Here is an 18,541-nt window from a genome sequence, read left to right on the forward strand (position 1 = left end):
CCGGACCTGTCTGAAATTTTTACTGCAGGCAAGGGGGGGGCGTCGGCCAGCCTGTTTGGCCTCTATTAGGAATTGAGAAAATACTAAGTGGTCTGGGGATCATTCCTGGAGACCTACTTGGCATAAACTATCTCCGCAATGCAATAACCCACCCTCTTGCCTTGAGCACACTCTGCAGGGCCCTTCTTCATAACTCTAGACCAAACAAGTTGCCTCACCCTCCCCAAAGCCTGATGGGGGGAGACATGCTCCCATAGGTACTATGTAGTCAGAGTCAACATGTACAGCGACTTCAGAAACTATGCTTGGGAATGTGTATTTTCATAAAACTATAAAATGTACCCTTAATTCATAAGAGATTTGTTTACATACACCTACTAGCTTCATAAAATGGGAAAGTACTTTCTGGAGAACTCAACAAGAGAGGAAAAATTGACAAAGCACATTCCAATCTGCAAAGTTCCCTAATCAAACAAGTAAATTCCAGCTGACCTGTACTGTAACAATTAGACTTTGTGGCCTCAGAGGGATACAGATCCACCTTCACAGAATAACATTCCTGACCAAATATAAAAGTGTTTTTATCCAATTTATCATGCCTAATAGCACCAGTGATTCACTAGTAATAAAAAGAAACCCACTCTAGATTTACTGGAAGGGAAGTCAGTTTATTTCCATTTTTATAAAACAGGATGGTGCATTATTTAAAGCATCTCCTTTTGCATGTACATTTTCAGTTGTAAACTCAAGAAGTTCATGCAGAATCTAACAATAACACATTGTTCTTTTATGGCCAGTTGGCAAAGAGGAAAAAACAATTTATATATCTATGTTACACGGCTTTTGTCAGGGTTGACATCCTAGAACATATTTACAAAATAAGCAGTTAACTTTACAGCAAATTTGCATAATTCAATAAACTGCACACAGTATATGGAGAAAGGTCACGTTGACAGTTTTGTTCAACGCTTCATTGGAATGCCTGATTTTTTTTTTTTAAATGGAAGCTCTGAAATGCCCGCCTGCCAAATAATCTCAATACTGCAGGTAAACAGCAACATAAAAGAAATAATAATACAAGCTGGAAAAGTGCGGCTTAAAGCATCTCCCTTTAGACATCACGTCTTAAGTTTCTTCTTGGGGTGGCATAAAGTTTCTTTTGACAGTGTAGCCTGTTGCTCTTTTAACCAAGGCATGAGTGATTGGTATTTCATTCCTTGCTTCAATGCTAGATTTCATGCCCAGCTCTTACCCCTTTCTCCTCCCCATCATCCTCAACCCCATCTTCTCCCTAGATTCCAATACAGATGCTCCTGATCAGGCTGGCTGAATTTGGTATCAGAGTTTGGACCTCCAAAGCCCAGTTAGGACAAAGCAGAACATCAGCCAGTCATTGACACAGGTGTGTGCGCAATAGGCAACAGCAAGATAGATGTGCCACAAAGCTCTGTCCTGATTTTTCCAGCGTGGTTCATGAAAAACAAAATGTAGTTTATACATAACTACATTTAAAAAAGCCTACATATAGGCAACATTTGTATTTAAATTAAAAAAAAATCTTTAAAAGTTACATTAACATAAATTCCATGGAGTCTGGAATCTAGACTGTTGTTAAGAAATGACTTGCAAAAAAATGAGGCACTTTCCAAGGACAGGTAAATAAAACAAAAAGAGCTAACTAACTACAATTACAACTCAAATTTAAAACCATATTAAAATAATTTTGCCTGTTTTAAGGTGCATTTGCACAGAATGTGGTAATGTTCAATTTCAGACACTTTAGAAAATATTTTCACAAATCATCTAAAACATCTTTTAGTTCTTTTTTAGATGATGCCAGGAGTGAGAAATTCATATTTTAAGATACTTTTGGGCAAACCTTGATAGTTTTGGAAGTTGGACTCAGTGTATATAACATTTTAGAATAAACAGTTAAGAAGCAAGGTTTCAGTACAATGTTTTTAAATCTGGCACCATGGGTTAGAGATGGGGTCTTCATTTAAAGCCATGTTTCCACAGGAATGGACCACAATTTGAACTGCATGGATTTAAAACTTAAAAGGAAATACCATCTATTATCCTAGTTTTTAAGCTTCAAGGAATTTCTGTACACAGTACCCATAATATGTTCAGTGTCAACATGGATTATTTGCCAACTTAACACACCATGTTTGTGAAAGCATCATACTGCATATTACAGCAATTTCAGACTGCAATGAACTCCATGCTATTTCAAACATTTAATAAGAATCACAGGTATATTTCATTATTGGGGTGAAGGAGACAAGGGAGGAATCATAATATTTAGGCTGGTCTACACAGTAAAGTTGACTTTTGCTTTGACAAAATTACAGCTTTAACTGAGTTCAAAGAAATGCACGATTCAACACTACTAATCAAAATTCTGGGAATTCACTGAAAAGCAGAATATGGGATCTCAATTTCTTTTATTTAAAAAACCCATTACTGTTCTTCCCAAAAGCATGATTTCTCTATCAGCTCATTTTTTATTTCATAATCTTCATACCAAGCACCTGAGTTATTATGTTATGACCTTTCCTAGCCCTTATCCAATATCTGTTGGTAATTTAATGGCTTTTAATACAGAAACATGGCATTAAAGTGAGTTCACCTCTGGCTCTAGTTTAATTTTTAAAAATGCATTTGTAAGAATTGTTACCGAGTTTTTAATTCGACCTGAGCAAGCTGTGGAGCAAAAGTATCGAAAATTAAAAATTCAAGTAACAGTAGAAACAAACAAATGTGCATAGAAGCACTAATGTAAACAATGCAAACAAAAATATATTATATATATTTTATATACACACAGAGGTTAAATGGGCAATCTTCAATACAAAACCATACAAAATCATATAGCCTCAACTGTATCAAGCCAAAAGCATCAGGAGCCAGTTTACATTATAGTTTTGTTATCTCTCCCCAACTAACTGCAAGTTTAACAGTGTCTGCAATGTTGCCATTATGAATTCACAATATATCAGATCATTCATTATCTTATTAAATGGCAGAGCTGGCTAGAGGGACCAAAATGGCCTACTCCTGCTCCTATCTTACGTTCTTGTGAATTTGGTCTCGTTGCATTATGTTAAATAGCGGCAGGGCAAAACAGCTGAGTTGCAGGTGGCCTCAAAAGGTGAAAGATTGGAACTTTCTAAGCACAAGTCAGAGGAAATCAGGAATCTAAAAACTATGCAGAACTGCTCTTCCCTTCCCCATGGAATTTAATATAAAAGCTTTCAAAATGTGAACTGAGAAAGGACAGAATCGCTAAATTTAATAATAGTGAATGGGTAATGTGGCCTGTAAATAAAAACAACTATTAGCTAATCTATTAATTACATATGCCAGAGTGTTCTATTCGCATCTGGTATTTCAGTATAACAATATATAAATGTACAGAAGATGTCATCACCATGGAGTGGAGCAGCACTTTTTTTTAAACAGCATCCAAAAATTAAAATTCCCCTTTCTCCACCCTCAGATTGCAGCAGTTGTGAATATAAAGACACATATCTGAGTATTATGAATTAAATTCAGGATGTGTTCTACTGAAAACCTATTCTATGGTACAACTCCCAGTGAATAATGTGTCAAGCGCTGGCTTTAAAGGTAAATAGTGTTTTTGAAACGCAAATCTTAATAAGGGGAGATTTTGTCCAAACAGCCATGTGGCGATTCTGTATTATTTTAAGAATCAGCAGGTATCATGTGCTCTGGTTCTTTACTTTGCTTTCATTGGGTTCTCTAATACCAACCTCCAAGATTTTACAGTATTCTTAGATTTTTGATAAACACAAGACCATCTCACCCCACCTCTTAGAAAAGCAAATGATTTATCAGAGTTATATAAAGTTGTAACCAGATCCAGAGCATTATCCCATTGTTACAATTTGAAGTAAATAGGCACAGTTCAAACTAGTGAAAAGCAAATAAATTTTGGACTAATGTCAGGAAGTTGTTCTTCACAAGAAGAATGTACAAAACACATGAAATTAAATCTGGGTAGGGGAGTGAAACCAACAGAAAGAACGTGTATTTATATTGTGCATTTCAAGTTCTCAGGCTGTCCCAAAGCACTTCAAAGCCAAATAATTACTATTTTTTTGGAGTTGTAGTCACTGTTAAATAAGGAAATAATAACAGCCAATTTGTACACAATAAGTTTGCATGAACAGCAATAAGATAAATGATAAGTTAACTGGCTTTGCTTGGTTGATGGAAGCGAGTTGGTGAGGAAATTGGCAGCACTGAAGTGTCAGCCTAGATTATACACTCAGGCCCTGCAGAGGGGTGTGACTTCATAATCTTGAAGTGAGATTGTTACAATTTAACTATTACGAAATAAATAGATGTTGCAATGGGGTGGGAAAAGGAGGGGTGAAAGAAGGTGAGGGGTTGTTGGTTCCTCCTGCACCTGTGAACTCAAATAGGCTGAACGTTTCATCCATATCAATCTCGTGAATGAAATGCATGAACAACAAAGTTTCCAGTTAAAGGAGTGGATATATATCCTTTTCTTTTTCACTTTGTTTTGGCTGGCAGGGGTGTGGGGAGCGGGGAAGATGGGTGCTACTTTGTAGGAGAAAAAACTCAAGGACAGAATTCTGAGCCCATGCCATTTGTCACAAAAGGTTCTGGGCACCCCGTCAAGCAGGAAATGTGGAAGTTGTGCAGTCGCTAGCTGCCTGGACTATGGATTTAATACAGCTGTTCTGGCAGGAGTTTGGAATTAGTCAGTCTCTCTAATTATCACTTTTAACAGTGAGTTAATAGGAGCAATTTCATTCTTTTGCCAACCACACTAAATTAATGCAGTTTATTTAAAATGTGTCAGAATAAAGAATTTTAATTGTGCCGTGTTCAGCAGGCTATCTAAACTGTAATTGATCGAAAAAAGGCATTCTGGCCCATGAAACCTGAGCAATTACGCGGTACTCCCTCTTCTATTTTGGATTCATTATTTAACCTGCTTGAATTTTGTGGGTTGGAAGTTTAGAAAAATCTGTTCTTATCAATGCCTCACTGGTGGTTAAATCCTAAATCAAAACACCAAGATCTGCTTCCTTCAGCAACTTGAGATAGCTCTAAACGTATCTGTGGCCTGAGCTTCTTCCATGGTGTTCACCTGAAAATCTCACCAAGACAAAAACCTTAACTGCACCTTCCTTGCCTCACTTAATTAGTGTAAATATAATTATATATATATGTGGTGCTGTGATATGCAAAGATGACACTAGCATTAAGTGCCCAAAACATAAAATTCATTCACACAAGTAAACTAAATATTACTCCAGGCTGTTTGAAGAGCAGAAATGACCTGGTTGCTATCGTACAAGGGAAAATGCTTTATGCTGGAAAACAGAAATGGGAGAAAATGAAAAAGAATTCTGGAGAAATTAAATTTCCAAAATTGATCTTAAATTGTTTTGTACGGGTACTTTAACTATTTTTATTTCTCTACTGCACCATCACCTCCCCCTAACCTTAAGCCCGGCCCCACTCCAATTGCCTGTTCCATTCTCCTGAAAGCACAGATTCTTTCTGGAATATAGCTTTCCTCATAGACAGCAGATACTCTTTGTGACCGTTGTTCGTGTTCAAGGCCAATGCTAACGGGCATTCCTGCCCCTGGCTGAGCTCAATCAGCAAAGACCAGGATCAAACCTAGGACCTTTTTCCAACTGTAGCTACTCACAGGATTAACCCTCTGAACAATAGCAGGAGGGATTTTTGATCTATCTGGTGTGACAACTACAGATTGCATGTAGAATAGATGTGAACTCCGTGAAACCACACTGTTCCTTTAAAGGTGTAGAGAGTGCTGATCACTAAGTGCTACCCCTATTTGTCTCATTGTGATTAAAATGAAATTGAAGTTCAATTTCATATTGTGAGTTTGTTTGATATTTCAAACAGTACAAAACCACTAAAAATCTGTGTTAAAGCAGCACTGCCTTCATGAAAAGCTATTTAGTAAATGTTTTAGAATCTGATTCCAACGACATTACAACTATAAAAATTTCCATCAAAATTCATCAACAATCTTGGAACCATTCTATTATCAGGATAAAAAGGGTGCACAATTCTCTTAAGTTTTTTTATCTCACCAATAAAAACAACTTATCAAATATTTTAACATGGAAACAGTGTTCTCAAAGTGACATTTCAATTAAATAACAAAATGTTATCTTGTTAGATTGGGAATCTAATCTTTAAGTTAATAAATAAATATAAAATATAAATAATTCAATGATTAGTGCATTAGTTGTAGTAAACTATAGGTACTTATTTTAAGAGAACAGATTTATCCTTTTTACAAATCGATTTCTTAATAACAAAGATAAATTAAATCTGTTGTTTAACAGCAGAAAGCTAACCTACAATAAGCAAAATTTATTCTTGGATAGGTAGAAAATCTTTGATCAACTAGCCAGTTAATGGGAGAGTTTCCATTACTAACTTCCATAGTAAACATTTAAAACAAATTGACGTAGTGTCAGCTACTTGATTTGTTCATAGCCACTAATTCACAGCCATCTCTGAGGGTCAAAGTTAAAGGAGGAACGTGGAAGACTTCTACTGTCTGTAGCCTAATTTCCGCCATCATGCATGGACTGGGAATTTCCTCCTGGCTGTTCCTGCTTCACCCTGTAATACTGGCAGAAGTGCAGTGAAACTGTGGCGGGGAAGCAGCTGCAAGAAAATTCCTGCCCTAGTGCTTTGCTTTCATTTAAGGTACCAGACCATTTATCTGCCTTCCTAAGGCACTGAAATCACTTGCTGTTGACATACCCACAGAAGCCTGTCACTAAACTGATAGTTGCACACTATATTAATTGACTGCTGGTTGTCATTTAATTAACGATGTCTTTTAAACTGAATACGATTGGTTCTTTAGACCCTAGATGAGGGAGATTGAAGTCAGTAAAAGAAAGATATTATTATGATTGTTCCTTTAATCTAAATTTTCTCAAAATTCTGAAAATTCGGAGATGACAACAACAAAAATCCAACAAATGGTGTCATTGAGCCACTGAACAGGGTGGACCTGCACCCAAGGTTCATGCTTGGGTTTGTGAAAAACACCCTAGTTGTTCTTGTGTTGCTCACAGCAAATATCCATTAATAGCACAAGGCTGGGAGCAAGCCACCTGCACCACTTCTCAGTCAGGGATGCTGTCCAGATGGGCAAAATGCAAGAAAATGATGTGGAGAAAATGAAAATATATTTGGAAAACAATTACCAAATTCTCTCAAAATTCAAATGTGGTGTAATGACACTTGAATTTGCTCCCCATTTAGCAAGTTTCAATTACAGCAGTGGTAATAGTAAGGGCTAATTTTAAATTCAAATAAAAAGAGAAGGAATTAAAGGACAAATTGACACAGATTTCACTGTGAGGTAGCATTATGCTACTACAATTCAGTGAAAGGAAACAGTTATATTTACCTATAATAGCAATGTAACATTACTTTGTTAAATAGATTTTTTATGCTAGCTAAGGGTTTAACCATGTAATGCAATTACTTTTCTTTCTTTTGTATAACTGAAACTGGGGAAAAACTATTCAAGATAAAGTGAAACATTTTTTCTATATATTTTATATATATATTTCACCATTTTATAAGGCAGCTGCACTGAATTCCAGGCCAACCAAGTTATACGAAGCAAGCAAAGCACCGACTTTTAAAGTAAAAATCCTTTGCTAATGGCAAGAGAACTGAGTTCAAAAAAGATTGCTTCCATGCAAACTGCAAAAGCAGCAGCACAATGTTAGTATCTAACAACCCTCGGTCTAAACCGCCCAGTAACAACATACAGCCAATTTACTATCATGTGCTTTAGCCTGCACCCACTCTTCCCAGCTCCTTAGCCCAAACACATATCAGATGTATTAGCATCAGAAAAAAAATACAGGTTAATGTTTGGGTAGAGATCCTGTACCAAAACAGTTCTTCTATAGTTCTCTAATCTATCTTTTTCAGAAGCTGAGATCTGTTATATGGTTGAAGCATATTCTGTGTTTAGTTTGCATTTGCAATGGTCACTTAAAAAAAAATCTATTTAGCTAGCCACTTTACCCAGGACTGAATCCTGTAATGGGCTGGGCGGGGCTGGGGCTGGGCTGGGCCACTTGCTGTGACTGTGGAAGGAGACCAGCAGAATCTTCAGAGGAACAGTGTAAGTAGCTGGAAAAGGCTTTTTTTCTGGGTGTTCTACTGACATCTGTTGGGGCTATAGTGAGACACCAATCGAGCCGCTGGAGAAATTCAGGGATCAAGTGTTCTAAATGATAAATGATGTGAGGTTTTTTTTTTGGAGGTAATTTTTCAACAATTACAAGTCATTTAGAAACAATACTATTTTTTTTTAAAAAAAACAAGAGGATTTTTTAATGTCCCTTTAACATGTTCCTCTAGAGCAAATGAGTGAGAATTAGAAAAATAAAAAGCAGTAGTCAGTCAATATTCTATAAAATAGAGATGGTTGAGTGAAGGGAAAAACAGTAAAAGCACATAAATACTGCTACTTTAAACTGGACAGCCAGATTCTAATTAGCTCATCTCGAAAGGAGAGGGAGTTTTAAAAAAAAATAAATATTCAATTCAGAGATTTCCGACCTGTTATTTGGGGAAAAAGGCAAACCCATATGTTGTCATAGCTCCTGAATGTTTTAGCCTTAACTAATTTCTATCAAAGATACTGATGGAATCGAGAGGTGGGTGCAGGTTGCTGAGCCTTTATGTCCATCGAGTGCTTGGCTGAATTTGAGTCACTGTCTTTAGCTTGGCCTGAAGTCGAGCTAGCCGATGGGGAAGACAGTGAAGTTGGTTGCCGACGCTCTGAGTTGTTATTGCTACTCAAATGCTTACTATTGGGTGCTGGCTGTTCAGGTTGTAAATTCCCACTCTGGTGAATGGAACAATTTTGTGATTCTAAATCAATCGGTCTGCATATTTCCTTGGTTTTATGATCTAAATCTGGTTGTGCATTTCCTCCAGTATCTGGACCCACCCTGGAATCAACATTTTGCCCAAACTGACTGGTGTTGGATGGTTTGCCCACCTTGTGGCCAATGTCCTTGCTTTCCAGTAGCTTCTCCTTGCATTCTCTAAAGTGAAACTCTGATAAATCATTCTGCACCACTACTGTGTGTCTCCTCCTAATGTTCTTCTTTCTCCTGGTCTCTGGGGAGTTCTGTTTTCTCAGCCCTACTCCAAACATATCATCCGCTGAGGTTTTCAATCGCAGCTTCGTCTGATCAGTCAGTGCTCGTTTTGATGTTTGAGTTGCATCTTCTTTGTCAGGATCACTCTTGAGGATATTGTGTTTGCTGCTGGAATTGGGATCATTCAAATTATCAAAAAGATTTACCACTTCAGGTTCTTTATCTTCATTGATTTTTGTGTTAAGTTCATGTTCTGCTTTTGGCTTGGTCAACTTCTTTCTAGCCAAAGTATCACACTGAATTAATCTGTGAGAATTAAAAGATGGCCTACTGTTTAGCTTTTGTGCTGGGATCCCTTCTTTGTCGGAGCTTGTGTTGCTATCTGATTCACGGCGACAAAACCTGCCTCTTTCCTGCTGTGAATGGGAGGCCTTGCCTGGCAGTGTCCGTGTAAGGTAGCCACTTTCACTGTCTGTTTCAAAGTGGCCCCCACACTCACTGATAAGCTCACTTCTTTCATCATCAGCTTCATCCCCCCTGCTTTCAGCAATCGACTGTACCTCAGAACTGAAGTTGTGATCCAGGGTTGTCACTGTGGATGAGATAGTAGAGTATCCTGAAACAACAGAGCTGGCATCAGTGGGAATCGTCTCTCTGTGCTCCATCTCGGGAGTCCGCCACATCTTCAGTTTGGGGTTTCTGGAAAATGCTTCACTATTACAGTGAGACTGAGGACTTGCAATGGCTGTCTGGTTACCTGCACAGTTTATTCTTCTATCTAAATCCAACAATTTGAGGGAGGTTCCTTCTTTAAATGAACACTCAATACCAGTTGAGGATAGGCTGCATTGTTGTCTATATGAAGAGTTCAGAGTGGCTTCGTCAACACTCTCCCATTGGGATGTCTGAGTGTGGTTCTGCTTGGAATTATCAGGCTCTCCTGGTACCTTTTGAACTTCTTTGTTAGCAATGGGTTGGCAAATTTGCTCCATGCTTGTGTTCCTGGTATTTGCCAACTGTCTCTCTCTCTGTCCTGTTGCATCCTTCTGTCTGTCCACTCCTGTCTTGTCTACTGATCCTTCTTTGTTAATAGCCTTAATAGGTTCATGCTCTGAATCATCATCTGTGCTACTTTCAAGCACCTTTGCCTCTTTTTGCTTTTTTCTTTTACGGTTGGCCGCTGCAAAGATTGACATCACCAGCTCCCTGTTGTACAGATCCTTCCTGGATCCCCACGATCCCTGTAATGGTGTAGAATAAAAAAATTAGTTCCCTGAAGATGAGTTAACTAGCACTGAACAAAAGCATATTTGTAAAATAAGGATAGAAAGAAAATTGAAAATGCTGGCAGTCTAAAATAAAAGCAGATATAGACCGTTGTCTGCCTCTGTAATAATAGCAACATTTTGAATAGAGATACGTCGCTTGAACTCATGGAAGGGAATCAGTTCTGCTGAAGGGTTTGTTCCCAAAATGTTAACCTGCCTTTCAGCTGCTGATTGTTCAGCTGCAAATTTTCAGCATTTCTGTTTTTCTTTGATGGTTGCTTAATAATAAAATTATGTTTCCATTTGTATGAAATGCTAATGAAGCAAAAAAAACACACGATGTATAAAGATTAAGGGACTACAGCCATATTGTGTGCAGGGCAGGGTCATAGAATCAAGGATAGAAAAAAGCTTACATCAGAAAATTATATACCTCATGTTAATCTCGTCATCATATATATATTTATATATATACACACACAACTGTACATATATATATATATGACATGTATAAACATGTATTTGTTTTAAAAAGCTCTCAATACTATACTTCTAAAGAATGGCTTTCAGCTGACAAATAGGTTTTTAAAATGGATTTCGCCCTCTTCATAAGCAATTATTCAGCAGTTTCAAATTTACACCTGTGTAAAGAAGCACTTTAGAACTGGCCATTAAACTGTAAACATTGTGGGAATTCTTTAGTAGATATTGGCAGTCGAGCATAGACTGCACTGAGCTCACTGTATATTGCAAGAATAATGGAAACAATATTGGAAAACACTAGGAGGGAGCGGATTCTGTAACCATGCAATTTAACTGGGATTTTAATAGGCTCTCCTTTTGCACACAAACTCTCCAGGGACTTCTGAAAGCCTGCCAGTGTTTTCAGAGGTGTTCTCATTGTTCTATTTTCACTCTTTCCTTTCTCAACCCTTTAGAACCGGCCATTAAGCTGAAAACATTGTGGGAATTCTTTAGTACAAGCTTGTCCAACACACGGCCTGTGGGCCAACATCTGGCTCACCAGGCCTCTCTCTGGCCTGTGGACCCATTCAAAATGTCAGTAAGTGAATTTGAAGATTCTTCAAAGAACTGCTTCCCCAATCACAGGCCATTCTCTCCCATATTTACTGTTGCAAGGATCATTAGTGAGCCAATCAGCAGTAAATATAGGAAAGAACCAGTCCTTGATTAGAGGAGCAGCTTTCTTCAGCCTGAGATCTGAAAATATGGTGTGATGCCAGCAGAGAGTCAAAGAGGCAGTCAGAGCAGTGTGAGAAAAACTGGCTGCTGGTGAGTGGGGGTGGGGGTGGGGATCAGGGGGAGAAGGGACTGACTGCTGGTGCAAGTGTGTGTGACTGAGAGAGAGAAAGAGAGAGAGAGAGAGAGAACGTGCGAGAGTGAGAACACACGCGAGAGAGAGAGAACGTGCGAGCGAGAGCGAGAGAGAATGTGTGAGAGAGAGAGAATGTGTGTGAGAGAGAGAGAGAGAATGTGTGTGAGAGAGAGAGAATGTGTGTGAGAGAGAGAGAATATGTGTGAGAGAGAGAGAATATGTGTGAGAGAGAGAACGTGTGTGTGAGAGAGAGAGAATATGTGTGAGAGAGAGAGAATATGTGTGAGAGAGAGAATGTGTGTGAGAGAGAGAATGTGTGTGAGAGAGAGAGAATGTGTGTGAGAGAGAGAGAATATGTGTGAGAGAGAGAGAATATGTGTGAGAGAGAGAACGTGTGTGTGAGAGAGAGAGAATATGTGTGAGAGAGAGAGAATATGTGTGAGAGAGAGAATGTGTGTGAGAGAGAGAATGTGTGAGAGAGAGAGAATGTGTGAGAGAGAGAGAGAATGTGTGAGAGAGAGAGAGAATGTGTGAGAGAGAGAGAGAATGTGTGAGAGAGAGAGAGAATGTGTGTGAGAGAGAGAGAGAATGTGTGTGAGAGAGAGAGAGAATGTGTGTGAGAGAGAGAATGTGTGTGAGAGAGAGAATGTGTGTGAGAGAGAGAATGTGTGTGAGAGAGAGAGAGAGAGAGAGAATGTGTGTGAGAGAGAGAGAGAATGTGTGTGAGAGAGAGAGAGAATGTGTGAGAGAGAGAGAGAATGTGTGAGAGAGAGAGAGAATGTGTGTGAGAGAGAGAGAGAATGTGTGTGAGAGAGAGAGAGAGAATGTGTGTGAGAGAATGTGTGAGAGAGAGAATGTGTGTGAGAGAGAATGTGTGTGAGAGAGAGAGAGAATGTGTGTGAGAGAGAGAGAGAATGTGTGTGAGAGAGAGAGAGAATGTGTGTGAGAGAGAGAGAGAATGTGTGTGAGAGAGAGAGAGAATGTGTGTGAGAGAGAGAGAGAATGTGTGTGAGAGAGAGAGAGAATGTGTGTGAGAGAGCGAGAATGTGTGTGAGAGCGAGAATGTGTGTGAGAGCGAGAATGTGTGTGAGAGAGCGAGCAAGAATGTGTGTGAGAGAGCGAGCAAGAATGTGTGTGAGAGAGCGAGCAAGAATGTGTGTGAGAGAGCGAGCAAGAATGTGTGTGAGAGAGCGAGCAAGAATGTGTGTGTGTGTGTGAGAGAGAGAGAATGTGTGTGTGGGAGAGAGAGAATGTGTGTGAGAGAGAGAGAATGTGTGTGTGAGAGAGAGAGATAGTGAGTGTGTGTGAGAGAGAGTGAGTGTGTGTGAGAGAGAGTGAGTGTGTGTGAGAGAGAGAGAGAGTGTGTGAGAGAGAGTGTGTGAGAGAGAGTGTGAGAGAGAGAGAGTGTGTGAGAGAGTGTGTGAGAGAGAGAGTGTGTGAGAGAGAGAGTGTGTGAGAGAGAGAGTGTGTGAGAGAGAGGGAATGTGAGAGAGAATGTGAGAGAGAGAATGTGTGTGTGTGTGAGAGAGAGAGAGAGAATGTGTGTGTGAAAGAGAGAGAGAGAGAATGTGTGTGTGAGAGAGAGAGAATGTGTGTGTGTGAGAGAGAGAAAGAGTGAGATAGTGAGTGGGCAGCCAGGGCGGGGCGCAGGGTGCTTGGGAGAGAGCGTGCTTGGGAGAGAGCGTGCGCGTGTAAGTGCAGGAGTGAGAGAGCGTGTGCGCGTGCCACTCACACTGGCTCACGCACACTCCACCCATGCACACTCTCTCGCGTGAGCGAGAGTGTGTGCATGAGCCTGTGATAGTGACTGTGTCTGCATGAGAGCGAGTATATGTGTGTGCACGACTGTGTGCATGCCTGAGCGAGATTATGTCTATGTCAGCGCGAGTGTGTGAGCATGTGTATGTGAGCGAGTGTGAGAGCGAGTGTGTGAGAGAATGAGTATGTGCGAGAGAGTGAGTGAGTGTGTGTGAGAACTAGAGTGTGTGTGTGTGAGCGAGAGTGTGCGTGTGACAGCGAGTGTGCACGTGTGAGCGAGAGTGTGTGTGTATGACAGCAAGAATGTGTGTGTGAACGTGTGAGAGCGAGAGAATGTTTGTGTATGTGTGTGAACGAGGGTGAGCGGGTGTGTGTGTGTGTGAGAACAAGAGAGTGTATGAGCAAGAGTGTGCGCACGTGAGAGAGTGAGCACGCACGAGAGCGTGCGTGCATGCGCGTGACCGAGAGAGCATGCGTTTGCGTGATCGAGTGTGTGTGCACATGCAAGCGAGTGTGCACGTGTGAGCGAGTGTGCGCACGTGAGGAAGAGAGCGTGCGTGTGAGCGACTGTGATGTGTGTGTTTGCATGTGAGCGTGTATGTGTGTGTGTGAGTAAGCAAGAGTCTGTGTGAGTGAGAGCAAGAAAGAGTTTGTGCATGTGCGTGCGTGTGATAGTCCAGCTCACTCCAAGTCTCAGGGTTTGCACTCACCCGGCCCCCACACACCAACACACTCAGAGAAAATCATGCAGTGGATGTGGGTGAGGGTGAGGGTGGGTGAATAAGTACCCTGAGACTGAGAGTGAGCAGGCAAAACTCAATTTGACCCTCTCACACTCTGGTGGTCATCTTCATTAATTGCTCATTGTTTTAAATTATCAATTTATTGCTCTGACATTGCTTTATTTTTGCTCAGCAAGCTGTTTCTTTTCTTCATATCTCAATATTTTATTGAAATGCATGTTTAATGTTGTGCCAAACCTTATCTTTTCCAAATTTGTTCATCGGCCCCTCGAATGAGAATAAAAATTGAGATGTGGCCCTTCACATGAAAAGGTTGGACAAGCTGCTTTAGTAGATATAGCAATCCAACATAGACCGCCCTGAGCTCACTGTATATTGTAAGAATTATGGAAACAATATTGGAACATTTTACATAGTCTTGTTAACAATTAATCAATGTCGCATATTTTTTTCTTTCGTGGGATGTAAGCGTCACTTAAGGCCAGCATTTGTTGCCCATTCCAAATTACCCTCGATAAGGTGTGGTGACAGTATATCTGGTGTAGGTACATCCACAGTACTGTCAGGAAGGGAGTTCTAGGTTTTGACCCAGTAGCAGTGAAGGAACAGCGATATAGTTCCAAGTCAGGATGGTGTGTGACTTGGAGGGGATTTTGCAGATGGTGGTATTCCCATGCATCTGCTGCCCTTGTCCTTCAAGGTGTTAGAGGTCACAGGTTTCAAAGGTGCAGTTGAAGCAGCCTTGGTGAGTTGCTGCAGTGGATCTTGTATATGGTACACACTGCTGCCACTGTGCATCGGTGGTGGAGAGAGTGCATGTTGGTGGCGGTGGGTGGGGTGCCAATCAAGTGGGCTACTTTGTCCTGGACGGTTGTTCTTGAGTGTTGTAATAGACTGAAATGGCATTTCAGTTCCAGATTAGCCGGGAAGTGATTGCAAAGCACAAGTAACTTCACCCAGTAGCTATCTGGGGCAAAATAAATAGTTCCAATGTAGTTCTTATTGGTACCTTTAATATGCTGGTACCGCGAGTAGAGCACCAGCGTTTCTGATGGAACACTAATGGACACTGTCCATTATTCCATTTGCTAGTAACACTATAGCAGAGTCCAGTCTATTCAATCAGAACAAAATAGTGAAAACCGTAACTCAGCATAGATCATAAATTGAAGCTGGGACCTTTTCATGATCCGTGGGAATTGTTGGTGCACCCCACAGCATATTCACATTGTTAGGAACTAGAGATAGTTAAAGTAAGTTATATTTGTATTTGTGTGAGTTAGGAATTAGGTATATCTTTAAGTTTAAGTTTAATTTGTATTTCTGTATTTGTATATTAAGAAAGGGGGAACGTGAATTTTAGTTTCGCTTTAAAAGATGCCTGCATTCTAATTAGGTTTTATAACTCTTGAAGGGGAGTTAAAACAAACACAAGGTAGAAAAAACTGGGCTGCTGCCTAGCAACAGAAGGCCTACACAGGGACAGAGAAACCAAAAGCAGTTTGAGTTCAGTTGGATTATGCTCCAAGGTTGAAAGGAGTTGCCAGCAGTAGCAGCATAGGAGATGGACAGATAGCATGTCCCAAACTAAAATTGAAGCTAGGAACCAATAGGAGCTGGACACAGGAGAGGGGACTGCAGAGAGAGCAGATTTCCCAAAAGAACCAAAAGGCCGCAAAGCCAAGGAGTAAGACAGAAACGAGGGGTCCTAAGACCACCTTCTGGTCAAAGGAAGAACAGTAGTCTGGAAAAGGTCCTGTTCAGTGGAAGTGAAAGTAAGGAGGAGAGAGGAAGGCTGCAAGCTTAAAGCTTAAAGGGAGAAAGCTGCAGGATGCAGACTTAAATCAAAACGGATATTCAGGCTTCTCGCAAGCCTAAGGAGACAGCCGAAGGTATGTAACTCTTTACTATGAGCATGTGAAGCAGTGGTGTTCTGTTCACACGGCTGAGTCAGTGAGAAGGAAGCTTGAATGCACATGGTGATCCATGGGAGAGGAACATAGGAAGGAAAGTTTGAAACCCTGGAGGTGTATGAAAGAAAGCGTTGTGTGGGAGAAGATTCCAATGCGAGTTCTTGGCGAGTGGAGATTGGACATCCTCATGTGAAAGAAGGGGTTCAGTGAGACCCGTTGGCTCATGGTGTGACAAGCACCTGGGGCAGTAGTTGATGAAAAATCTATAGAATCTGTTTGGGGTGGCATCTGTCACTTGGTTCAGAGGGTGGTGTGCCTGACCACAGGTCACCTATTGGTTTACATGGTCTATGTACTTACTGTGGACATTGAGTATAAGATAGCTTTTGTAACTTGTGTAATCCTTACAAATTCGTATATATCTGTGAAGGTATCGTTCTGAGTGAAAGAGTATTGTAATATAGTTCATCTTTTCTTGTTTAATAAATGTTTATTCGTTTGTTAAAAGTTCATCAGCTGACTTCTCTGTTACGATCTATCTAGCCGGGTTCCACCCTGGGATTTGGCATATCCGGTAGTAACATTAGTGGGGATCATAACAACATACTGAGGCTGGGACAATGTTACAGCCATATTTGCATTTTAAGTTCAAATGGTGTACACTGATGCTTGCTTTAATTCTCCAACTCATGAAAATACCTCATCATTGGGTTCCACTTTGGGGGCACTTTGGGAGTACTTCTGCAAAAATACTAACATGTAAGATACAAATACTAAGATAGTCTGACATCTTTCTTGAATGTGAAACAAATAATTATTCAAATTAGCTAGAGGTCACTAAACTAAAATAAATTATGCTAAGACTATTAAACTTAGTTTAATTTAAAATTAGATTCAATTTAAGATTGGAACATCAGATACAGGTGGAGGCCATTCAACCATTTGGTTTTACTCCACTGTTCAGTTAGGTAATGCGAAACACCTGCACCTCAACCTCATTTTCCCACCTTTCCTTCATATTTATTGTTACCCTTACCATTTCTTTCATTCATTCATGGGATGTGGGCATCGCTGGCTAGGCCAGCATTTATTGCCCATCCCTAACTGCCCTTGAGAAGGTGGTGATGAGCTGCCTTCTTGAACCGCTGGTGTAGGTACATCCACAGTGCTGTTAGGGAGGGAGTTCCAGGATTTTGACCCAGCGACAGTGAAGGAACAGCGATATATTTCCAAGTCAGGATGGTGAGTGACTTGGAGGGAAACTTCCAGGTGGTGGTGTTCCCATGTGCCGATTGCCCTTCTCTTTCAAGATGGTAGTGGTTGTGTGTTTGGAAGGTGCTGCCTAGGGAGACTTGGTGAGTTCCAGCAGTGCATCCTGTAGATGGTACACACTGCTGCTACTGTGTGTCAGTGGTGGAAGGAGTGAATGTTTGTGGATGGAGTGCCAATCAAATGGGCTGCTTTGTCCTGGAAAGTGTCGAATTTCGTGTGTTGTTGGAGCTGCACTCATCCAGGCAAGTGGAGAGTATTCAATCACACTCCTGACTTGTACCTCGTAGATGGTGGACAGGCTTTGGGGAGTCAGGGGTTGAGTTACTTGCCGCAAGATTCCTACCCTCTGACCTGCTCTTGCAGCCACAGTATTTATATGGCTAGTCCTGTTCATCTTCTGGTCAACGGTAACTCCCAGGATGCTGATAGTGGGGGATTCAGCGATGGTAATGCCATTGAATGTCAAGGGGCGATGATTAGATTCTCTCTTGTTGGAGATGGTCATTGCCTGGCACAAATGTCACTTGCCGATTGTCAGCCCAAGCCTGGATATTGTCCAGGTTTTGCTGCATTTGACCATGGACTGCTTCAGTATATGTGGAGTCACGAATGGTGCTGAACATTGCAAACATCAGCAAACATTCCCACTTTTGATCATAAGATGGAACGAAAGTCACTGATGAAGCAGCTGAAGATGGTTGGGCTGAGGACACTACCCTGAGGAACTCCTGCAGTGATGTCCCGGAACTGAGATGATTGACCTCGAACAACCACAACCATCTTCCTTTGTGCTAGGTTTGACTCCAACCAGCAGAGAGTTTTCTCTTGGATTTCCCTTGACCCCAGTTTTGCTAGGGCTCCTTGATGCCACGTTCGGTCAAATACTGCTCTGATGTCAAGGGCAGTCACTCTCACCTACCAAACAAACATCTATCTCATCTTGGTCTTGAAAGTTCCAATTGTCCTAGCATCCCCAGTCTTTTAGCGAGGGAAGAGAGTTCCAAACTTCTACTGCCTAAAAATTTCTGTTTGAAAATATCCAGCATTTATTTTACACCAT

At 40.7% G+C, this 18,541-nt stretch overlaps 1 protein-coding gene across 10 annotated transcripts in view; it reads right to left on the reverse strand.

Annotated features, from left to right (window-relative positions):
- Positions 1–647: 647 nt before the first annotated feature.
- arhgap23a (Rho GTPase activating protein 23a) overlaps positions 648–18,541 on the reverse strand; it is a 501,306-nt gene continuing 483,412 nt past the window's right edge. For 9 of the 10 annotated variants that reach the window (XM_078529389.1, XM_078529391.1, XM_078529390.1 and 6 more), the window contains one exon: positions 648–10,432. In XM_078529389.1, coding sequence (XP_078385515.1) covers positions 8,717–10,432 — 1,716 coding nt within the window. In that variant the 3' untranslated portion in view covers positions 648–8,716. The remainder of the gene's footprint in view (positions 10,433–18,541) is intronic. The other variant, XM_078529395.1, reaches the window with a different exon arrangement.

Source organism: Cetorhinus maximus, chromosome 25, assembly GCF_964194155.1.
Source record: "Cetorhinus maximus chromosome 25, sCetMax3.hap1.1, whole genome shotgun sequence".
NCBI classification, from domain to species: Eukaryota; Metazoa; Chordata; class Chondrichthyes; order Lamniformes; family Cetorhinidae; genus Cetorhinus; species Cetorhinus maximus.